The sequence below is a fragment of the Parasteatoda tepidariorum genome, chromosome 7 (assembly GCF_982258835.1).
Source record: "Parasteatoda tepidariorum strain Cologne lab strain chromosome 7, Ptep-v5.0, whole genome shotgun sequence".
NCBI classification, from domain to species: Eukaryota; Metazoa; Arthropoda; class Arachnida; order Araneae; family Theridiidae; genus Parasteatoda; species Parasteatoda tepidariorum.
In genome coordinates, this window is record NC_141761.1 from 74,063,179 (window position 1) to 74,086,163 (window position 22,985).

The 22,985-nt window shown below is 28.8% G+C and overlaps 1 protein-coding gene across 1 annotated transcript in view; it reads right to left on the reverse strand.

The window, feature by feature from the left end:
* Positions 1–636: 636 nt before the first annotated feature.
* LOC107455620 (ras-related protein Rap-1b-like) overlaps positions 637–22,985 on the reverse strand; it is a 95,350-nt gene continuing 73,001 nt past the window's right edge. The window contains exon 5 of the mRNA XM_016073247.4: positions 637–1,417. Coding sequence (XP_015928733.1) covers positions 1,065–1,417 — 353 coding nt within the window. The 3' untranslated portion in view covers positions 637–1,064. The remainder of the gene's footprint in view (positions 1,418–22,985) is intronic.

The window sequence follows — 22,985 nt, forward strand, 5'->3', positions numbered from 1 at the left end:
GAATCCATGTAGTAAAGCTTTTTTTAATTAAGCTAAAAGTCATGTTATGAGTAATGAGGTAAAATATGAAGATAATTAGACAGCTTTTTTTAAAGAAAATTAGGTCTAATATAAGCTTTAGGTTCAATTCTGTCTGATCAAAATTATTTATCATCTAATGCTAGTCAAATAAATAGAATGAAAATTACTTTCCTTTCATAAGTTTTCAAATAAAATTTACTTTATTAGCAGCTCTTATTCATAACTAAAAAGTCTTAATATGATGCAAAAATTCTATTAAACTACCCTTTAGCATGATAATGACATTTCTGGTTTAAAAAAACATAATACTGGTTAATAAATCAAAATATACGGTATTTAAACCATTCATTTAGTAATTATTCCATTTATATGTTAACGGTTTACAGAAACTTCCAGATTTTAAAATTATAACCATAGATTCAATAACAAATGCATAAGTAAAAGGTAAATTTGACCTAATAAATGATTTTTATGACATACTCTAAAGTATCATAAAAATTTTTTAATTTTTTTAATATTTAACGCATTTCTTAAATTTCTTTTTTAAATGTTTGAATTAAATATTATTATACAATATACTTTTCAAATAATTTTAACGCATACTATAAAACATTATTTTTCTTTTAATTTTACCAAAGCGCTTTGGTAAAAATTACAGAGATTTTTAGTATTCCAATTGAGCCTATACACGGTAAATTTTACCATATTCTGGTATTTTTAACCATACTTCTTTTTTCATGATACTTAAAATTTTTAAATTGCTAAAAATGTTATGAATGACCCTTTTTTAACATAAAGAATAACTATTCATAGGTACTTTTGTTGATTTTTGATCAATTTATCAAAAAATCAATAATCCGTATTACTCAGAAGGATATAGGATTCTGCATATATATCTTTTTTACTCATTATTGATTTTAAATTTTATATTGTGTCACGTTTATAACATACATCAATCGATAAGAAAACTTTTGGATGACACAAGTGACAAACAAAAGTGATGCATATACATTTCTGTGAAATGACCCTGTGATAAAAAGTTTTTATGAAATTATGCATTTCGGTTCCGCTTTTACTTTTTCTTTTTTAACTTCGTTGACTTTTGGTACGCTCGATTTTCGGCGAATCGTCAAGTTAATGTTTCCAAATGAGCTGAGTCTTCTACTTAACCTCCTGGAGGGTTGAGGTTCAGGTGATGGATTTTCAAGCTGCCGAGCATATTCTAAAAGTTCAACAAATAGTTCAGCAACATTAATGTTCATTTTGGCACTAGTTTCTAGGTACTTGTATACAGCTGATCGCTCCTTAAGTGCGTCTGTTACCATTTCTTGTGTGACTTTTCGCTTTTCTACAAGATCTGTTTTATTTCCAACCACGATTACAGGAACTCGTGTGCCTACAAAACATACAGTTTTTAAGAGCAGAATAAGAAGCAATTGTATTTGTGCAATAGAATACATTTTACAGAGTGCATATATAAATTTTCATTAATTTAAAAAAAAACTTAAATTTAAAAACAGATCAAAATGTATTTTTCTGAAGTGTCTCGAAAGAGTATACATAGCAAAGAAAAGTATTTAAATATAGCAAATATAAATATAGCATATGGCAAGAATGAATATAGCATTTAAAATACAGCAAAGAGGATTTCATACCACCAAAACTAAATATTGTAATCACAGAAGCATTTATCTACTCCTGTATATTTACATAAGCCGTATTTTACTTATCTATACATATTTTAAATAAGTTATTTCATAACTATTTTACGAATTTTAAGTTCAATACCATGTAAAATATGTAAGATAATAACTATAATAAAATATCTAAAATGGGATTGTATTATTAAAATCTACAGTGATTTATAAATAAATTAACTGCAACTCGTGTATGTCTTTGTAGTGAATGATATGTTTTAACACTGTTTTTATTAACATTGGAGTAGATGATGGTTCACATTTATTAAAACAGGAGCTCTGCACTACTGAGCAAAATGTTTTTAGTTTTAAATAAGCTTCAGGAGTTCTTAATAACGCAATCCTTCATTTTAGTTGTCAGAATTGGACGCCAAATCATGCAATTAAACATAGTGAGATGTGCTTCTTTATTTATTTAGCTTTATTTTATTAATATTATGGGTTGAACCCATAGCCTGCAACCATATTTAAAGAAGGAATATCAAAGAAACTTATCAAAAAAACTGATAAAAAATTTCGACAACAAGAGTACGTATGGGCCAGCAAATTCGGTGAGTTCATATACTCAGTTTCATGCGTAAATTTGAACGCAACTTAAAAAATCATTTAAAACGAAAGTATTCACTATCTTTTTTCAAAAAAAAAATAATCTGCTCTTAACCAGTTTTACAGAATTTTTATATGCAGAAGCTATTTATTACCAAGAATACGACTGCAGTCATACACACTCCATCAAAGCCCGTTTATAGGGCGGGACCATACATCCATTTATTCATCCACAGATCGTAATATTGACCTAAAGCAGAGAACGATCCATTTATTCATCCACAGATCGTAATATTGACCTAAAGCAGAGAACATCCATTTATTCATCCACAGATCGTAATATTGACCTAAAGCAAAGAACGATAAATGACCAAATCAGTAACCCCAGAGGTATTGATTTGTTATGGAAACATGGAGGACTTTGTGACCCAACAGATTTAACATATACCAGTCACCATTTACTACAAGGGGAGTCTTCGATCGGCGGGGTCTTACTCACGATTTCTTGGACATGGGTCCAACCCCCTGCCAACCAGTCTATCTCATCCAAATATTAATTGTTAATTGAATTAGAGAAATTTAAACCAAAAATTATTAATAAATTTATCCATTTAAATTAGGGTTTTATTTAGAGTGTTTAAATTTTAAGTTTTAAAACACATTCAAAGCGAGCAAGAAATGTTATTATTAATTTACTAAACTGGGAGCGCAACAATTGCAATACATTATTTTTAAGTAGTATTTATTGTTTAGAATTTTGAGAAAGCAGTAATTATTTTGCTACTGTGACATAGTTTCGTGAAATGTCGTTTCTCAAGGCATTATTTTTAATTAAATATCGCGTAAAAGTTTGCGTCCTCACGAAAAGATAGCCCAACATATTTTATTTTTAAAAAAACTTCAAGAGGTTTAGTTCTTTCATGATTATATAATCAAAAGGATATAATATAACTGGCGCAAATTCTTTTTCGAAAAAAACTAAAATTTTCAAATTAACTACCTTTTCCTATCATAAAAGTTGATTTTTAAGAATAGTAAAAAAGGAACTGCGCGACTATAAACATTTTATTTTGTATCTTAGAACTTGGAAGAACCTAAAATCTATAAAAATCTATACTCTTGATTAAAAGAGATTTTAATATTTTCTTGCAGTGAAGCTTGAAAAGAAACTTTGTTTCTTCTTCTATTATCGATCAACAACTACATTCTTTTTAAATATTTGAAAAATAAGGCTTGAGGCATTTTAAATATGAAAGGGAAAGAGTTAAAATTATTTTGAAACTAAATATTTTTTGCTATAATCCTCTTGAAAAAGTACCATTCAAATGGAAATAACTTTTAATTTGCACCTCAGTATAAATTTTGCTTTAAACACACTTTTATTATACGATATTTTAAGTAACTTTCCATGTTTTTAAAGAAAAATATTATTATATTTTTCATTTTAATGTCTTAGTTTTTAATTTCATGGCAGTTTTATAAAATAAGTTTGAAATAAAATATCCAGTATTTTAAATAAAATTAAATAGTTCCTATATATGCATCAATTACAAATGGCGTGATTAAAACTGTTTGGCTTAACGATTCTTGAAAATTATCAGAATTGTGAATATTTTATTGTAGCAGCATTCTTTTAAGCACAACTAAGTTTATTTAATAATAGGGCTTTAATATGTCTTTCCACTTTGAAACCACTTACACTGTAAAAAATGGATGCTCAAATTTCAAGAAACTTTCCTCGTTTTCGACGAAACCGTTTCCTGTATATGCCCCGAGCAAACATTTCGTCAAAGTGACAAAATAACTATCGTCACTTCTTCGAGGAAATGAATTTGGTCAGAAGTAGAGAAATATTTCATTATTCAAGTTTTGTCAAGTTAAGAATTACTTTCGTATGTCTGAGTATCTAATTTTGTTATAACTGATTCGTTAAATAAGAATTACTTTTGTAGTTATGAGATACTTAATATTGTCATAATTTCCCGATTGTTAACTACTTTGCTGTTATATATGTGGTTTGACCGCGAGATTTTTTTTAATAAAACTTTCGTCCTAGAAAAAATTATGCAACTAATTGAAAATTATTTAGTAGCATTATTTTAAAAAAAATATTTTCTAAAAGCTTTTAGCTAGTTGAATAATTTTTAAGACTTTAAGGACATTTTCATCATTTTTATAAAGCTACTGAATATTTCATATATGAATGCATGCATGGACTATTTATAAATTATGAGTTATTTTAATGAAAAGAACAGATAAAATTTCTATATTTCATTTTCAGCCGATTTGAACTAATTGGGCGAATCTTAACTTCACTCAACTACATGTTTTACTTTTCTTTTTTTTTTATTTAAAATTGTATAACTGAAAATATTAAAAAGTAACTACTATGCAAAAAAATCACGGTAAAGAATTACGGTTTTACCTTAAAATCCATTTTTATCGGAACACGTTACGGAAAAAAAAATCTGATATACCGTAGTTACAGTAATAGTTCTCGTAAAATCACTAAATTATTCAAATTAAATAATTATTTACGTAAAAATTACTGTATAATATTTCTCGTTTAAAAACATGATTCGCCCTAAGTGTCGGTATTTTTATCGTTATTTGATCCGTATTTTTTTACAGTATTTTTACACATCATTTTAATAAACATCATCAAATTAAGAATAAATTTTCGACTTGCAATCAATTATATCTATCATAAGTCCTATTTAAAGAAACAAAAAAATGCGAAATTACGTACAACAGAAACAAAACATAGTGATTATATTTGCTCTAGTACTGAAAAAACTATTAGTCCTTTCTAGCTATTTTATTTGTGTTTTATTCGCAGTTTTCTACTGTGACAATAAAACTATAACTTTCCTTTAATTAACTTTGATATTTGAGGAAAGGCATCTTGGTAATCTAGTTAAATATTGTAATTGCAATTGTAATAAGTTATATTGATTTTCGTTTCCAGTTCATAGTTTTTTCATGAATTTTTAAAAATTAATTTTTGAAAATGTAAAAATCTTTATTTTGCATACTGTTTAAAATTACCACACAGAAATGAAAGAATTTGTTTAGGAAAATTCATTAGTGGGCTAATTGAACTTAGCTGAATTTAGCGTTTTTCTTTAAGGTAGAATTGATTTAGTCTGACAGAGTATACGGTTATATTTATCTCTTTAAGGTGCAATAACTTAAAAACAACTCCTCATAAAATTTTACATACATAAATAAATGATTTTTGAAAAAGAATATTCTTCATAAATAAATAATAAAATACAATATTATTACACTCAAAATTTAAAACGTACACAAATATTTATTTCGTGCTAACTTTGAAGATGATTTCTTGAAAAGTGGCATTAACATACTTTAATACTTGAGGAAATATAAAATTTTTACAATTTATCACGATGTGAATTTATTAACAAAACTCTTTAAATATACTGTATTTTATACTCAGATAACTATATACTCAAATATACTCTATATACTCAAATATACTCAATATACTCCAATGTACTCTAATAACTACAGTTAACTATAAAATATTCACTTTTATAAACTTTAATGTCTTCTAAAATTCATACAGAGGTGGTTTCTTATGGTTAATACTGTGTGGACAATATGAGATAAATATGATTAGTAAAAGTATCTAAGATGGCTTGGCCATATCTGGAGAGGTCCAGAAAACAATGCAGTACGAATAGCCACCTTTAAAAATCCTTCGGGATCTCGGGCCAGAGGAGGACCTCCAACTAGATGGCTCGATTACACTACTAAAGACCTCAAAGTAATAAAGATTAACAACTGAAAAAAAGTCGCCATGGATCGGAGGCGTTGGAGGCTACGCGTGGTTGAGTTCTTTGGTTGAGGCAGCCAATGCCTGTTAGGGGCTGTCGTGCTGAAGAAGAAAAGTATCTAAGTTTTTAAACTATCAATCTTGTAGTTAGATTTCTTAGTATAAAATACCTAATATGAAGTAATCTATTGTTAATATTTTATTCTTAAAAACTCAATTGAAATTATGTCTCATGTGATTCTGCCTTTTACGAACTTTAGACGATAATACTTCGCCCAATTTCAAGATATTCAGCAATTTGACAAAAAATACTCACGAATATCACATATAAAGTAATTGGCTGTTATTAGTTTTGGATTCTTGAATCAAATCTTCGTTTAAAATATTAAAGGCGCAATTTAAAATATAGTTCATTCACTGTAAGAAGACGAATGATGCACTGCGAGTTTACTCAAGCTTGGGTAGATAATTGTCATCTACTTTATTTAAAATGAAACAGAAACTGATTTTTTTAATTTCAATAAAATTTATAAGCAAAAATGTGAAAACCTACCAAAGAAAATTTAAGTACTGCTTTAAAATGGCATGAAGAAGAAAATTTGCATAGTTTTAGATTTTGTCTACTTTTGAAATATTGCCATACCTCAAAAAGAGAAAGACAAAAAATTAAATAAATTAATTTGGATTTAGTATTGCTTTAACTGGTTAAAATTAAGCTTCCTAAAACATTAATAATTTAGACAAAAATAATTCACCTGAGAAAATTTTTTAATTTTTTAAGGCATTGTTCTGCAAATTCAAGCTTATTTATTTTCTATCAAATAAAAAATTATTATTATCTCAGTTAATTTTTAACGATAGATATAAATCATTAATACAATTTTTACTCTTTTTGTATATTAATTTTGACATGCGAGCGGAACTCAATCAATTTTAAAAGATTTCCTCTACAGTACCCATTCTACTTTTGATATTAATTACTTTTTTATTAAGAATTTGGAAACCCTTACATGCACTGCAAGAATTCCAGATCAAATTAAGGTAAAATGTACTGTTACCCAAAGTGCAGCATCCGTCCATTTTTAATGAAAAGCTTTATGCTGTTATTTGTATAATATTTATCTAGTTACAGTGATTTTACAGTAAGTATTTTAGTATATTGTAAGAAGGTTGAACTCCGACCCATCCCAGAGGGGTATACGGAGATAAAAGTAAAATTATTACAATAAAATTTCTCTAAAAACTAAAGTTACAGTAAAATTTCGCCAAATGACAGTGGTGGTGATCAGTTAAAAGTGGATTAACAATAAACTTTGACAATTAAAAACATGTGTTAAAGGCAATGAAACCCAATAGCGCCGGTGTAAATGTCGAGAATTAAATGATTACAATAATAAAGAATCAAGAGATAAAAAATCTCAAAACTAAAATCAATGAAAGCTAAAAGTCCAAATAGTAAATGTCTAAAAGTAAAAGTCTGACTAGAAGTCTATGAAGTCTAAAATCAAAAGTAGATAAAAATTCAAAATGTAAGGCTAAAAGTTGATTAGTAAAAATTAACGATGACATGCTCTATTGTTGGTTCATGACTGGGGTCAGTTGATCTGGGGCTAGAATGTCCTCGAGGGTTTGTTTAATAATTTGAGTCACAATTTTCCTGCAGGTCAATATAGCGAAGAATTGATGTTCCTCTTCGCAATTATTCATGTGGGTTCCACGAAGTGCTCGGAATCTTGGACAGTGCTTAAGTAGATGATCAATGTCCTGTCTCACTCCACAGTAATTGCATGAAGCTGATTTTTTGAAATATTTTTGTTGATAGGTCCCGAACACTCCGTGGCCAGTAAGGAGCTGGTTTAAATAAAAATTGGCCTGCAGGCGCTTTAAGCTTGGGTCTTTAAAAAATTTATAGGTTTGTCTTCCCTTGTCACTAGACCTCCAGTCATTTCTCCAGCGGTTAAAAGTAATGTTCTTAATGTAAGATTTAATTTCGCATTTTTCACCCGGGATCTCAAAATCAATCTGGCCAAGCTTAGTGGCTTCCTTAGCAACCCAGTCGGCCTCTTCATTCCCTTCAATGCCTGAGTGTGCTTTAATCCAATTTATATTATAGTTGCTACTCCACATGGCTTTGGTGTCTTCTATAAGTTTGAGGTGTTTACGTGGGTCCTCCAGGCTCATAAGTGAAGAAAGGGAATCTGTGTAAATGCTTGCCATTGGAGAACCCTGGTTTTTAAGCCATTGGAGCGCTGTCTGTATCGCAAGGAGCTCAGCCAGATAAATACTACAGTTGTTATTTAAACGCGCCGAGATGGTACTGATGGTTTTGCCATTTATCTTCATTACAACACCATATGCAGATTTATTTATAAGTCTACCATTGTTCTCAGTTTGAATTCTCGACCCGTCTGTGAAGATTTCAATGCCATGGTTAGTTGGAAGAAATTTCCCCCAGGGCAACGCGAGAGAGTTTGAGGGATGAACCAGTTTGGGAGGTAGTAAGAGGTGATCAGGAAAGTACATATGATTTTCAAGCCAATTTATGTCTTCTATCCTCTATTTCCAGATATTTCTTTTAATGTAAATCTCGTCAATTATTTTATAGTAGATTGGTTTTACCCCGGCCAGTATCTGGAGTGCATCAGTACTGACAGTCCTATAAGATTTGGTAATGGTAATAAGCGGAATTCTAAGTGTTTTAGTATATATAAATAACTGTATATCACATTTTCTGTTCTGTAAAAATGTATGGAAAAAAATAATGGCACTCTGAATGCCGGTACTTTTTATCGTAATTCGATTCGGAATTTTTTATATTTTGGTTGGTATAATGTTTTGGATGTATTGAAAATTCGTTATTATCTTTCTCCAACTATCGTTTCGGCCAATATATTTTAAAGCGTAAGACTTAGAAAATGGGTCCTGGAGATAATAACAATTAATAGAAATGTTTATATGTATTCCTTGTTGTTATTTTGCTGTACTTTTCCCAATAAATAAAAATCATCAATGAAACAGATTATCGATTTATTAATCAACTTTGATCTACAAATGGATCTCAATCTCCTTTTAGAGATTCCCTCCCCCTTTGCATTATACTTTTGCATACAATTTGGTAACCCTTACAGTAAAAAATTTCAGATCAAATGAAGGTAAAAAATTCTGGCAATCTGAGTGCAAAAAGCGCAAATTCCATTATTACTGTAACATTTTACACCGTAACTTTTCACACAATATTTATTTAGTTACTGTGATTGTTCAGTAAATATTACAGTAAAAAATTACTGTATATCGCATTTTTTTGTTCCATAAAATTTTACAATAAAAAAATATTGATACCATGGCAACCGGTATTTTTTACCGTAATTTGATTCGGAGTTTTTTACAGCGTAGTTGCTACAATGTTTGGTCTATATTGAAAAACTGTTATTACACTTCGCAAACTATCTTTTCCAACAATGTATTTTAATAAAGATAAGAAAAAAGCATCTTGAAATTAATGTATAGCAATTAACAGAAATATTATGTATTTCTCACTAGTTTAGCTGTATTTTTCTAAAAAAATCATCAATGTAATCGATAATCATTTTATTCATTAACTTTGAGAAGCAAATGGAACTAAATCCATTTTTAGAGATTACAATTTTGTCTATATTGAAACAAAGTTTTGTCTATATTGAAAACTTTATTATATTTCTCATACTGTCTTTTGTAAACATATTTCAATGGGTACGGCTAAGAAGAAGGCATTGAGGATAATTTATAAAAATTAATTAAATTAATAACCATACGTATTTCTTATTATTTTAGCGAAGCTTGTTAACTTCTAAAATCGACTGTTTGCTTTAATAATTTTTAGCTCCTTTATTTTTATTTTGACTCATTTATTTTTAATTTTCAGGGTGTGCTCTCTTAGGGGTTCATACCCTCCAATTCTATAGCAATTTGAATAAGTTAAAATTGTTCTTCATTCCACCGTATTAACCTCTAATTAACACGTATAAAATGAAAAATTACTACGGAGCTCAATAAAAATTCTATACGTAAAATCTAACAATAACCACGTTTTAAGTACGATATAAGTTCTTTAAATATATTTTAAGAGATTATTATGATTATCATTTACATATCATCATTAATTATTTTTGAATAAAAATCATTAGTTAAACTCTCGTTTTTTTATTCTTTATTTTAAATTTAGAAACATTGTAAAATCCTTTAATCTGCATCATAAGTCTTGTTATAGCGATAACAAGACATGCAATAATCTTATTTAAATGGAGAACGAAATATAGCTTTAACAAATACGCTATGTTGGGATTACAATGTTTTCTGCAACTCTATGCGCTTATTTTGTTTTTATTACTTTTATACTTTTTGGGAAACTAGAGTTATAATCAACCATTTAACTTTAAAAAAAACGCATTGAAAATGGCTGCCATTACTGAGCTAGTTTTTCATGAGGATAAATGCTTCAATTTAAATGCCACAAGTTTATTATTGAGTTCCATGAAATAGTTTATTGCCTTTGAACCAATAAATGAATTTTTATTCATTTACTTCCATCCTTAAAAGTTTAGAAGATGAAATTAAATATTTATTTTCAGCGTCAGCATTCTTTTTAAATGGTTCACGTTTCTAAAAAGCCCTTCCCTCGAGAAAATTTTATTCATTCATTTATTTATGGGGTAAAACGGAAAATGTACACACGTATGCATGAATCTTTTAGAAATCGTGAAGGAAAAATACGTTAGTAAAAAGAATGCTTACTGTAGATTAGTTTCTATTATGCAAAATTTTGTAAACAAAATTCTTTTCTCTAATATCTTTATCATCAACAAATTTAAATATCTTTGACTTTCTGAATTTGATTTAGGTGTTTATATTTATGATATAATGTGAAGAATGTAATTTTAAGAGCTCGTTTTGTGCTTAATAAATTATATTTTCCCTTCAAAGCTGCGTTAAGAAAAAATAACATTATATCTAAAATTATAATTCCTTCCCAATAATTCCAAATAAAATCCTGTTGAATTGAAATAATACAAATATCAGTTTAAAAAACTTCATTTAAACAATTGCGTTCCTCACAATCGACCTAGATGTTGACATATATTTTTACTGTAGGGGAGAGTCGGGTAGCCCCGCCCACTTAAGGAGTATTGCTTATATTTCTGTATAATATTGAGTAATAATCAATATTTTTGTATGTTTCTATTGTTTTATCATCTAATTAAATAATGCAAAAAGAATAAACCAAAAAAGAATAGTTTAACTTAAAAAAATGGAAATTTAAAAAAGCATGTTTTCCAGCTCTTTTCAAAATTTGTCGGGTGGCCCCACCCAGTTACAAAAATTGTGTTTTTTGACTGTATTTTTAGGTGTAAATGAAAATGACCAATGTATTGACAATAGATAAACCTCGTTTATCATTTTTATTACAAAATTACTTTATTTATATACTTTTAATGAATTCTATCATTTAATAACAATCATTTAATAACAACAATATTTGTTGTTAAAGATGCATATAACATTCAAATTTGAAGCAATAAAATAATAATATTTTCAACCGTACATTTATCGACGAAATAAAATTGGGCGGTGATACCCGACATTCATGTGAGCGGGGCTACCCGAAATCCAATTTTTTTGTAAATTTGTAATTACTCGAACAATTTTTCACATATAAACTTCTTTCTTTGTGCAAATTAAACTTAAGACTACATGCTTTAATGCTGTATGTATAGAAAAAATTATTTTTTAGCAATGAAATGAAGTTTAAATGAAACATTCAACCAATTTTTCTTAATTTCATGACTACTATACTCAACATATTTTCAAAACTATTGTTTACCATGTTAACAGTTGCATAAATACTTGAAACTTTGAAAATAATCTTTTTTTAATAAAACAATTAATGTCCGATGGCCCATTGACTTGAAAAAATATTCTATACATATGATTTTGACAGTGGGCGGGGGTACCCGACCCTCTCCTACGTATTTTTTTCAGATACAGATAATTGAATTGAATTTATAAATATTTTAATAACTATTTTCAAACTTTAAGACATAATCAGCGAAAGTAAGATTTTTAATCATAAATGTGATAGATGAAATTTGCAAAATTTATAAATAAATTTGTAAAATTAAAAATGTTTTTTTCTTTAAATTTTTAAACTGCATAAACTTAATCAAAGTGCAATTAATATGCTTCAATTGTGTATATATAAGCGATTTGCACCATATTTATGTATTTGAACAGTTGTTCACTGATTAGTAACCCTGATGGGCTATTAATATCCCTGAATGCCCCCAGCTGGCGCAGATCAGGATAAAGCTTATATATTTGCCTCAACGGAGGCTTTTTTAAGGGAACCAACCCACACTTGCATTACATGGAGTGGAAAACCACGATTACCTCCCAGGGTTAGCGTGACGGCAAGGGGAATCTAACCTATGATCCGTCTACCACGGAGACGTGGATCCTATGATCCGGAGACCTATGATCCGTCTATCACGTCAGCACTGTGGTCTGTGCAAGCCGGATGTGGAATTCGTATCGGCCAGTCATTGCTGGGATTCGAACCCGATTCACCCCATTAGAAGGCGAACGCTCTATCCTCTGATCTATCACGGCTCTATTTACAAGATTGTAACAATTATTGACTTTATTGTGCCTTCATCAGCCTAAACTGTCCTAGTGTATCTTAATCGAAATTTTGCCGGTTCAAAATTTTGCAAACCAGTAGTGGCATTGGCGTACTGCCAATACATCTTCATACACATCGGATAATTTTTTCTTGCTTGAACAACCTTTTAACCTTTTCGATAGTAAAAAAGTAAAATAAGCTAAAAATCCTGTTTTTCACATTCTGCATTTGCATCAACCAAAAACTAGAGCACTGTACTAATAAAAGTTTGTTAAAAGCTTATCATATGTCAGCATTAATATATCAAAATTTATGATGATTATAATAATAAGGTGAGGATTTTTCTGTGAAAGATACAATAACTAATAAACTAAACTAAATTTTAAAAAAAAACTGAATTACATTTCAAACTACCCAATATAAGAAATAAAATTATTTATTATAATTACAGAATCAAAAAGCTAGCTTACAATTTAAAATAAATAAAAAATTAACACTACAAATTAATTCAATGATCTATATTTTATATAAATTGCTGTGACAAAACAAAGTGACACCCTACAAGGCAAAAAAAAAATTTTAAGCTGTGGATTTCAATAAAATACTAGAAAATAATTAATCTTTATCAAGAGATAAAAAATAAGAAGAAAAATGAAAAAAACTAGGCTTTTAGTATTTTTTCCAGAAAACAAATGTGCACCCATCAAAAATTTATTTAAATACAAGAAAAACAATTTTTTTATAGCCGTGAGAAAAACTATTCTCGCATTCTTCCTAAAACACTGAATTCAGGTTTAATACATCAATTTGCTTCAATTATTTTCATTGAAGCTGATAAATAAAGTTCTTTCCCCTTTGAACTTTAGAAATAAAAAACAAAAAACTTCTTTGTTTATTCTAACTATTCAAGTTATGCTATTAGTTTATCAAGTTTCATCTGAGCAAAATAGTAAATTCTTGTGATCTTTTTTCAGTTCATTTATTTTAATAGAATGCTCAATTACTAAAAGAAATGCGGTATTTACGGAATTTATGTTTTTTAATCACGTCTGGCTTTTTTTTACTTTTTTACTTCAACTTTATTTTATGAAAATGTATTCATATATATCTTTTTTAATTGTTTTACAGATAAAAGATGTAATTCCTGTAAATATAGTAAAAAGAAAAATCGTTGCCAATGAACCATGCAACAAAACTTTTTATGCTTACTATATCGAATTTTCTGTACACTTCTAAAGCATCAAAAAAGTTAGAATAGTTTAAAATTATGACACATAATCGTGTTGTCATACAAAGTGCACGAAGCAATTTTTTAGCTTGCAAAAATGAACAGATTTATTTCTTTAAAAAATAATTAATATTTAACTTTTAAACTTTGTTCTTTCAAACATATTTTTCTTCATGCAATACTCTTTATATCATGATTGTTATGTCATTAATAAGCACTATATATTTCCCAGCCATTTAACTTTTACAATTACAGTCGCTGGCCAAATTATTAGACGAGCTATAAGATTCTATGTAAAATCTTAATTATCAGGTGGTACTCTACAGCTTTATTATTTTTACGTTACTGAAACCGGATTGCACTTGTTTATGTTCGTGTATCAATTGGCTAAATTAGGCGATTTTTAGAATAAATTCGACTATTGGTTAAATTAGACGATATATTATATAAATATAGAATATTTATTATGTCATGTATTATATTAGTATATAATAACTAGACCAAATTATTAGGCGCACTGTAGTGTTTTAATACTTGCATGTTTTGAACGAGTTTATATGCAATACTTTTATATTTAGTAACTGGTTTTTATTAATTCAAGGGATTTATTATATAGTTCCTATTTGAATTTATTTTTAATGTATTGCATTACAATGTTAACCAATAGATACACGAACATAAACAAGTGTAAATCGGTTTCATCTGCGTAAAACAAAAAAGTACGTGTATCTATTGGTTAACATCGTAATGGAATATGTTAAAAATAAATACAAATAGGAAATATATAATAAATCTCCTGAATAAAAATCCATTACATGTATGTTTAAATATAAAAGTATTGCATATAAAACCGCATAAAATTTTTAATTATTAAAACACTACAGTGCTTCTAATAATTTGGTCTAATAATTATAAAATACTAATATGATACCTGCGATTATAAATATTCTATATTTATATAATTTATCTTCTAATTTGTCCTATCGTCGAATTTATATTATATATCGTCGAGTTTAACAAAATGATACACAAACGCAAACCGGTTTCAGTCGCGTAAAAGCAATAAATATGTATAGTATCGCATGATAATTAAGATTTTTCATAGAATCTTATAGTAAGTCTAATAATTTGGCCAGTGACTGTATTTAAAAACTGATTGGTATTACTCAAAATCAATTGAATATTTTCAATTCTTCAATCCTAAAAAATCGCGGAATTTATAGAACAATATACTGTTTTTTAAAAACTGAATCAATAACAGTCAAAACTCGAAAATGGTTTAGTTGTATTAAAATATAATTAATATTTTTCAAGAGTTAAAACAATTAATATTAAATACGGAGCGAATCCTTAAATCGCTTTCTTCTTAAATAAATTTAAATCAGAAGTTACTAAAAACTTTCACTGTTTCTTCGGAATCAGTTTTCATTCACTTATAAAGGTATGCAAAATAATGCTTAAGATTGACAATACATATTCTAATTTGACTTGCTGCATCTTGTTGGTAAAATATTAATTATGATTTTAAAGGAAAAAATATTTAAATTTTAATAAAATAATACAGCAAATTATCACAAAAACATAAAAAAATACATAAAATATAACCACTTATAATGTATCGAAACGTTTCGTCTAAATTTTTAATGTGCGCTTTCTGGAAACAATCGAAATCTTTTATTTACGTTTCTCTGAAATGTCTATTAAAAATTAAAACAAAACATTTCAAATGGTTTCATGTGTTATCTGACAAAATCGTTGTGTTATTATATACTTTTTGAAGATAAAACCAATTTTTTAGAGAAATACTAAACACTAAATTTACTCCATATAATAGAATATAGCTTCCATTTAGCAAATAAATATACATTCTTTACATAACTTGATTTTTTTCGTCGATAAATGCACTTTTTTATAATAATATTTTTTAATAATTGCTTTCAATAATCAAATAATAGTTGAAAACTAAATTTGATTTTTAAGAAAGGAATTACTTTTTCCTTTTATAACAAATTAAATTAAATAATAATAATTAAATATAAAAAAAATTATAATTAAATTGCCTTTAAATTATTAACTATATAGTTTATAATATTACGAACTAGCACAGCATGAATGAATAATATTTTTAAAATTTTTTTCGCTGTCGCCAAATTGTCTTTTCAAAGTAATTTTGGCTAAAAGCCACTGTTTCTGGACTTTTGCCATTTTCTGTAGGCAATAGTGCTATCTACTTTATCCCATACTTACATAGATATTCCCACGTTTACTAATACGAAGAAAAAAAATCATGTGAATCGAAGGAAGAGCATCAAAAAAGAAGTTCGTAATAAAAGAACGAAAAGATTCGGACTTTGGTAAGTGCGTAATTTAAAAGCAGCAAATCCGTTAAATGCCTTCTGATGGCATTTGTCGATGTCATATTATGGTTGAGTTCCTTTCGCGTTAATAAAAAGAATTTTCGAATCGAGGTCACATCTACGGGCTGAAAGGGTTTTGTTTAATACTCTTATCAAGTTATTTAATTTTAAGGATGAATGCCATTATACAAAGGAAATTGAAAATAGCTCCTCACTCTCTCTGGAATTTCTAGCTTTTAATTTGTAAAAACTGTATTTTTAAATGAGTGAAAAAAGCATTAAAATTTACTCTGTTAAATGACAAAAAAACTATTTTTAAATCTACATATTTATTTCAGCTTTAATGTGTAATTTTATTTTCCAATGAAAGATAAAAATGCCTAAGCAATAAAGTTTTGATTTTAAGATATGGCACCCAACGGCAATGGACAGACATCAAAGAGTTTGTAGTGAATTCGGCTAAATGTTTGGAGCTGTTTATTGCGATGTGTTGTGGGACCTTTGCGTAACGTTTCTGGTAAATTGAGGAACATAAAGGTTTAAACAATAAAGTTTTGATTTCGAAATATACTAAGCTACAGTAAAGAATCGAACATCAGTTTTATGAAAGATATGAATACCTTTAAAGTATCTTTTTTTGCATGCTGGTAAATTAAAAAATATAAATATTTAAGCGATAAAGGATACTCTAACTTACAGTAAGGGACCAAACACCAGTTTTATGAAAAATATTAGTGCTTGAACAATATAGTTTTTTTGCCTGTTTTTCTACGAAATTGATAAATATATAATTTTAAGCAATACAGTTTTAGCTTTAAGATACGGTAACCCACAGTGAAGGACCAAATGAAAGATATGAATGTTTAAACAGTATAGTTTTTTTATATTTTTCAACTATATTGATAAATATAAATGCTTAGGCAGTAAAGTTTTAGTTTCTATATACACTAACTTATAGCAAAGCACCAAACACCAGTTTTATGAAAGATATGATTGCTTAAATAATTTAGTTTTTTATATTGCATGCTGTTCTTGCTAAGTTGATGAATATAAATGTTTGTGTTATAAAGTTTTAGTTTCAAGATACACTAACCTACAGGAAAGGACTAAACACCAGTTTTATAAGCAATATGAATGCTTAAATAATTAGTTTTTTTTTCTTCATGTTTATAAGTATTTAAACAATATAGTTTTAGTTTTAAGGTACAGTATACTACCGTAATTGAACGAACAGTAGCGAATTTTTATCGAATCCAGCTTCATGCTTAAGGCTACTTCTCGTGGATGGAGCCTTTGTCTGTTGTTTCTGGTGAATTGAAAGACTGCCTACATGAGACTGCTTTGGAAAATCGGTATCTTAAAAAGTTATGGTCAATTTTAAAGAATAGATTACTGTTGTTTCCAGAAAGACAAAGCTTCGTGTCGGGTTTCAGATTTTAAGTGGTAAGATCAAGAAATGGGTGTATTGTCTTTCCTGGCTTGTTCGGATCTAACATTGTACAATCCTGGCTACCCAAGCTATCACTGTACGGAGTTTGTGTGACACTTCCGGCAAGGAAACCACGTCAAAAATCTACTTCTGAAATAGACATTCTTGAAATTTAAATCCTTGTTGAAGGTATGTACAGAAGGGTTGCCAGTGCAACAAAAAGCGTAAAATTCCATGCTATTGAAAGAATAGAATCTTTGCTTCCCTTCTATTACCTTTTTCCCTTAAATTATCACATCATGCTGCTTCATTCATTATTTCAAGATCATGTGACTGAAAGAGGAGTGGGCAATGGCAAAAACTCAAGAAAATTTTAGTTTTTTTTAATAAATATTTATTATTTGTTTTAAACCATTCATTATTATTCAGAAAAATACTCTAAACACATGAGCACAGATCAACTTGTTTATCGGCTGAAAAATTCCGTTATGTACCCAGTAAACGTGATTTTCGAATATCACTGAAGACAGTTCTCTACATTTTCTTTTCACTTTTTTCTACATGCACCTATTGCTAAAAAATAATTATTTTCTCTTTTTTAAAAATTAAAATCCAACTGCACATTCTTTTGGATTTAAATTAATCTTAAACGCCTTTCAGTAAACAAAAAAGGTATTGAAGAGTGTTAAAAAAAAATTTCTAACGGCTGGTACTGAATTTCTCGTTCTTTGCCACAGAAGATACAAGCACTGTTGTTCATCTAACGTTACCCTGTGGACACCTATGGATCTAAGTCCCAATGACGTGCAGCATTACCCACAAAACACTGCCACATATGGCTGTTCTGGGTCAGACAGCTTTAGCACATCACACAGCAGACGGCAACATACAGGGAGAAACACCCACGCTTTGAGCGGTACCACTCGACCACCTGCCGGCACGTTAATAGATATCAAGAGTTGAATGGAATTATTTATTAGTAATAGATATTAGTTAAACTCAAATTTATTCTTGACATCTTAGTAAAATAAATTATGTTTCACTGAAGAGGTTTCTGTTAATTAAGTGCCTCATGAAGGTTTCCCTTAATGGATATTCTTAGAGGTAAATCTTAACCAGTCCTCATAGAATTTTAGTGTAATTCATAGGCCTTTGCAATAAACATTTCAAAGTTATAGTAAGAATAAAAATAAGTGACAAAAAAAAAGAATTTAATGCAATACTTTATTTCTCTTTAAATGATATTTTGTTTCAAATTAATTTTGAAATATGAACTTATAATATCTTGTAAATATTTCTCAATAAAAAATTTTAAAACTTTACTTTAAATAAATAATTATTAATGTAAGCATTAATATAAATATTAATATAAAAGGAATTTAAATAATTAATATAATATCATTATAAACAAATAATTTTGGAATAATCAAATCCTAATTTTTTATGTTTCGAAAGCTGTAAGTAGTATTATTGTAAAGATTTGTTTAATTCTCTGAAACAAAATAACATTAAAAAAATAAAAATTATATATTTTGAGAATTTTTAACTATGGTTATCTCAACTTAGAAATTTTTAACCACTTTCACAACTGTTATACAAATATTGCTTTTAGTCCTTCATAATAATAAGTACAGATTTTAACTCTTCCATTTTCAAAATCTCCAATATAAATTGACGTTAAATCAGTTTTAATCACATAATTTAGCAGTATTGTTATGTCAGTATTACGCAAGTCTTAAAAGATTTAAGCTAATGCTTTAATCAGCTTAACAATTTTCGTAAAACGCTTAGTGCATAATTAAGCTGTCTTTTTAATGCCACAACCCAATAGTGTAATATACATTAACCTTTTATCGGATTATTTAATAAAAGCATTTCAACAATTTTAGAAGTGCATTTTATATCAAAACTATTTGTAAACTGTATGTAAAAAAATCAGTGCTGTTTCATTTGTTAAAAAATCATTAAATAATTTTCTTTAAAAATACTTTTATAATGAATTTTTTTCTTTTAGCTTGCCACTTGACAATTTCTATAGAATCATATACCCTTTGCACTGATTGTCTTATTTTTTAGTTTTATCTTATAAACGTCTTTCAATGGCAGACCCAATTTTTTGAGTTTACGACTACTAACGTTCAACTCCACTGCCTTGTCATTTTTAACCCAATTCAGAAGACAAAGGAACTCCTGGATTAAGTATTGGGAGAAATTTGCCTTCGTGGAGGACTTTTTGATGGAACTAACCCGCATTTACGATGAGAGGTAAATCTCTCACGGTTAGCCTGACTGCAAGGGGACCCATGATCCGTCTACCACTGAGGATATTTTACGTCAGCACTGTGATCGGTGCAAGCCGGATGCGGAATTCGGATCGAGCTGCCATCGCCGGGATTCGAACCTGGTTCTTCTCATTGGAAGGCCAACAACGTAATTTTGCTTGTTTGTACTTTGTGTACTAAGCATTTCATTTATTAACATTTTATATTAGGTTTGTATTATGTTATACTAGCTGCCTTTGGTGATCAGCTTGATCACCTTTCAGAATTATCTTGTTCTGCAGATGAACTTCAATGGCAGCTAAAATAAATGGAGGGATCTTTTATAGCGTGTTTTTACTGCATTACTCATGCGTGTTTGATTTGTTAGTAACCTTGGTTTAGCCCAGAAATGGATGTGCACAAAATTAAAAAAATTACCCCCTACAAATAACAACCTCTCAGTGCCTTATGTATCTAACGTTCCAAATGGTTACTTTATCGTGGTCACCATACAGGTGGCAACAATAAGACAGAACAAGGCGATAACTTTCACCCCTATCCAAGGGGGGATTCGAACCCTTGATCTTTTCAGTACGAGGCCAACTCCTTGACAACCATACATTCCGATCGGCTTATTTCGTAACTTCATTTTCGATCGTTTAGTCTTCATTTTAGTTCCGTTAAACGGGGTTAGTTCCGTGTCGGGGAAACATGTTCGTCTTATATTTGAGAGTTCGCGTTTTGTCGAAAATCCCGTGATTTCGCGACGAAATAATTCTCAAAATTAACGAAATTCAGCTCTAAGATTGCTGAAGAGTCAAAAGTGAGAGTTTTATGTCTGAGAGTGCGAAATGTGAAATTGATTTTGAGTAAAAAAGCTACAAACAACTTCTTCTCAGTCTTTGGTCTCACCCAGAATTCTTGAATATAATATACAACCCACATATGTAAAAATTAATAATTATAATTGATATACAGGAAGAAGTTAAGGCAGTTATAAAAGTTCCACCAATTTAGTAAAGCAAAATCTCATTAGAATGCAGAAATATGAAGTAAATTTTGGGAATCTTACAAAGCAAACAGGACTGATGCAATCACCATTATTAAAATGCTTCAAACCCTACTTATTGAAAGAATTTGATTCCAATTAAAAAGACCAATAAATATTGTAAATGTTAGGAAATGCGGCATTCACTAATGTATCATGCGTGGGGAAAAATCTGATCGATATTTCATTCAATTTCGCAAGAATATTTTAAGAGCATTTCAATCAGCGCTTAAAAGAGAAAGTTTCTGCTCCTGGCATAGTTCTTCCTTTTTTGATTTTTATTTATCATTTCTTAATCAGAATAAAGAATATTTATAAGAATGGTAATTGGAAATAGTACATTAAATCAAGAAAATTCTTTGACTAAAATATAAATTACCAGGACTAAATGAAAGCATTTAATTACCCGATAGGTAATAAATTGATATCGGAGATTATTTTATTTTTTGGTTATTTAAGACGTTTTAATTCAAACAAATACTGATAAAAATTTGCATTTACGTACTTGTACTTTACAGAAGAAAAAGGGGAAATTATTAAAACACTACTCCTTGTCCAACTTTAAAAAGATAAATAAACGTTAATTTTGCTACAGGTGTGTACAATAGGTCATCAGAAATTCTTATAGGGTAAGGCATAGAAATTAAAGCTGAACTTACGACACTAAACACATGTTCAGATATAAACCCAAGAACTCATACCCCTTAGTACTTAGGCGCAACAGTCAAGACCTTATTAATGAACGTACTGTCTCTCTAATCAAAAAACTCCCCCACTAAAATAGTCTGAGGCAATTTGCCCCTACAAGAAAACACACAAGACAGAAGAATGTTTAATCTTTCTCTTTCTTACCCATGTGAAAATGTATTCCAATTTATTGTCCTACATACTACTTTAAATAGTTAAATATCGTAACCATAGTCACCGACAGTGCTCTAGATATGTGGCGAAGGGATTTCTTTACTTAGAAGGACAGTAAGATCTTTTGAACTGGAGATTTCCGTTTCTGTTGATTCGCACAGATTGTTGATGGAAAAATTCACACAAATAGTGATTTTTGCTCCATGTAAAACCACTTTAAGTTGAAAAAAATCACCTCTTCAATCAACACTATATAAATGCAAAGCAGATTATGTACCTTAACTCAATTAAAGTAGTTTGAAGCTACTACTAATACTTTAAGCTGTAAAAAATTTCAGGTCGATAGACCAGAATAAAGCATCGCACTTAGGGTGCATCATCTTTAAAATCCATTTTACCGTAAAAATTATAGTGTTACGGTAAATTACCGTAATTATTACAGTAATGTTTATTTAATTAGAGTAAGTAAGTGATTTTACGGTAATTATTACCGTAAAAATTACGGAATATCAAATTTTCTGTTCAGTAACATGCTTCTTTAAAAATGGATATCAGTACCAGCACTTTTTATCGTAATTCGATCCGAAATTTTTACAGTTTTTGCAAATTATTAACAAATGTTAAACCACAATCAAACTGTAAAAAAATTAAATAATCTACTGACTATAGCAAAATATTTTTAAAATATTGAAGTTTATTACAAATGTTTCTGTCAAGTATCAAGACTTAAAATTAGACCCGTTATCATTTTCCTTTCTCTTTTTACTTTTTAACTGTATTTTTTCTAGATTAACAAGCACATACGCTAAAAGCTTTCTTTCGTCGTTTGTTTTTTTATTGTTAAAAAAGTTCTGGAGATTTCTTTGTCAAAGTATAAGGATTTTTAATTTACATTTAATTAAAAAGTAATGTGTGCATTTTGGAAGTATTTACAAAAAGCACCTACCGAGCGTAAATTCCAGAATTATTTCTTCAAATAAAAAAGTATTCCGTGTTTTTTTTACTTAAACTAAAAAAAAGCACATATTTTAGTATCAGTTTTACAGTTCAAGCTTTAAGAATTAATTTTCGCTTTTTTTTCCT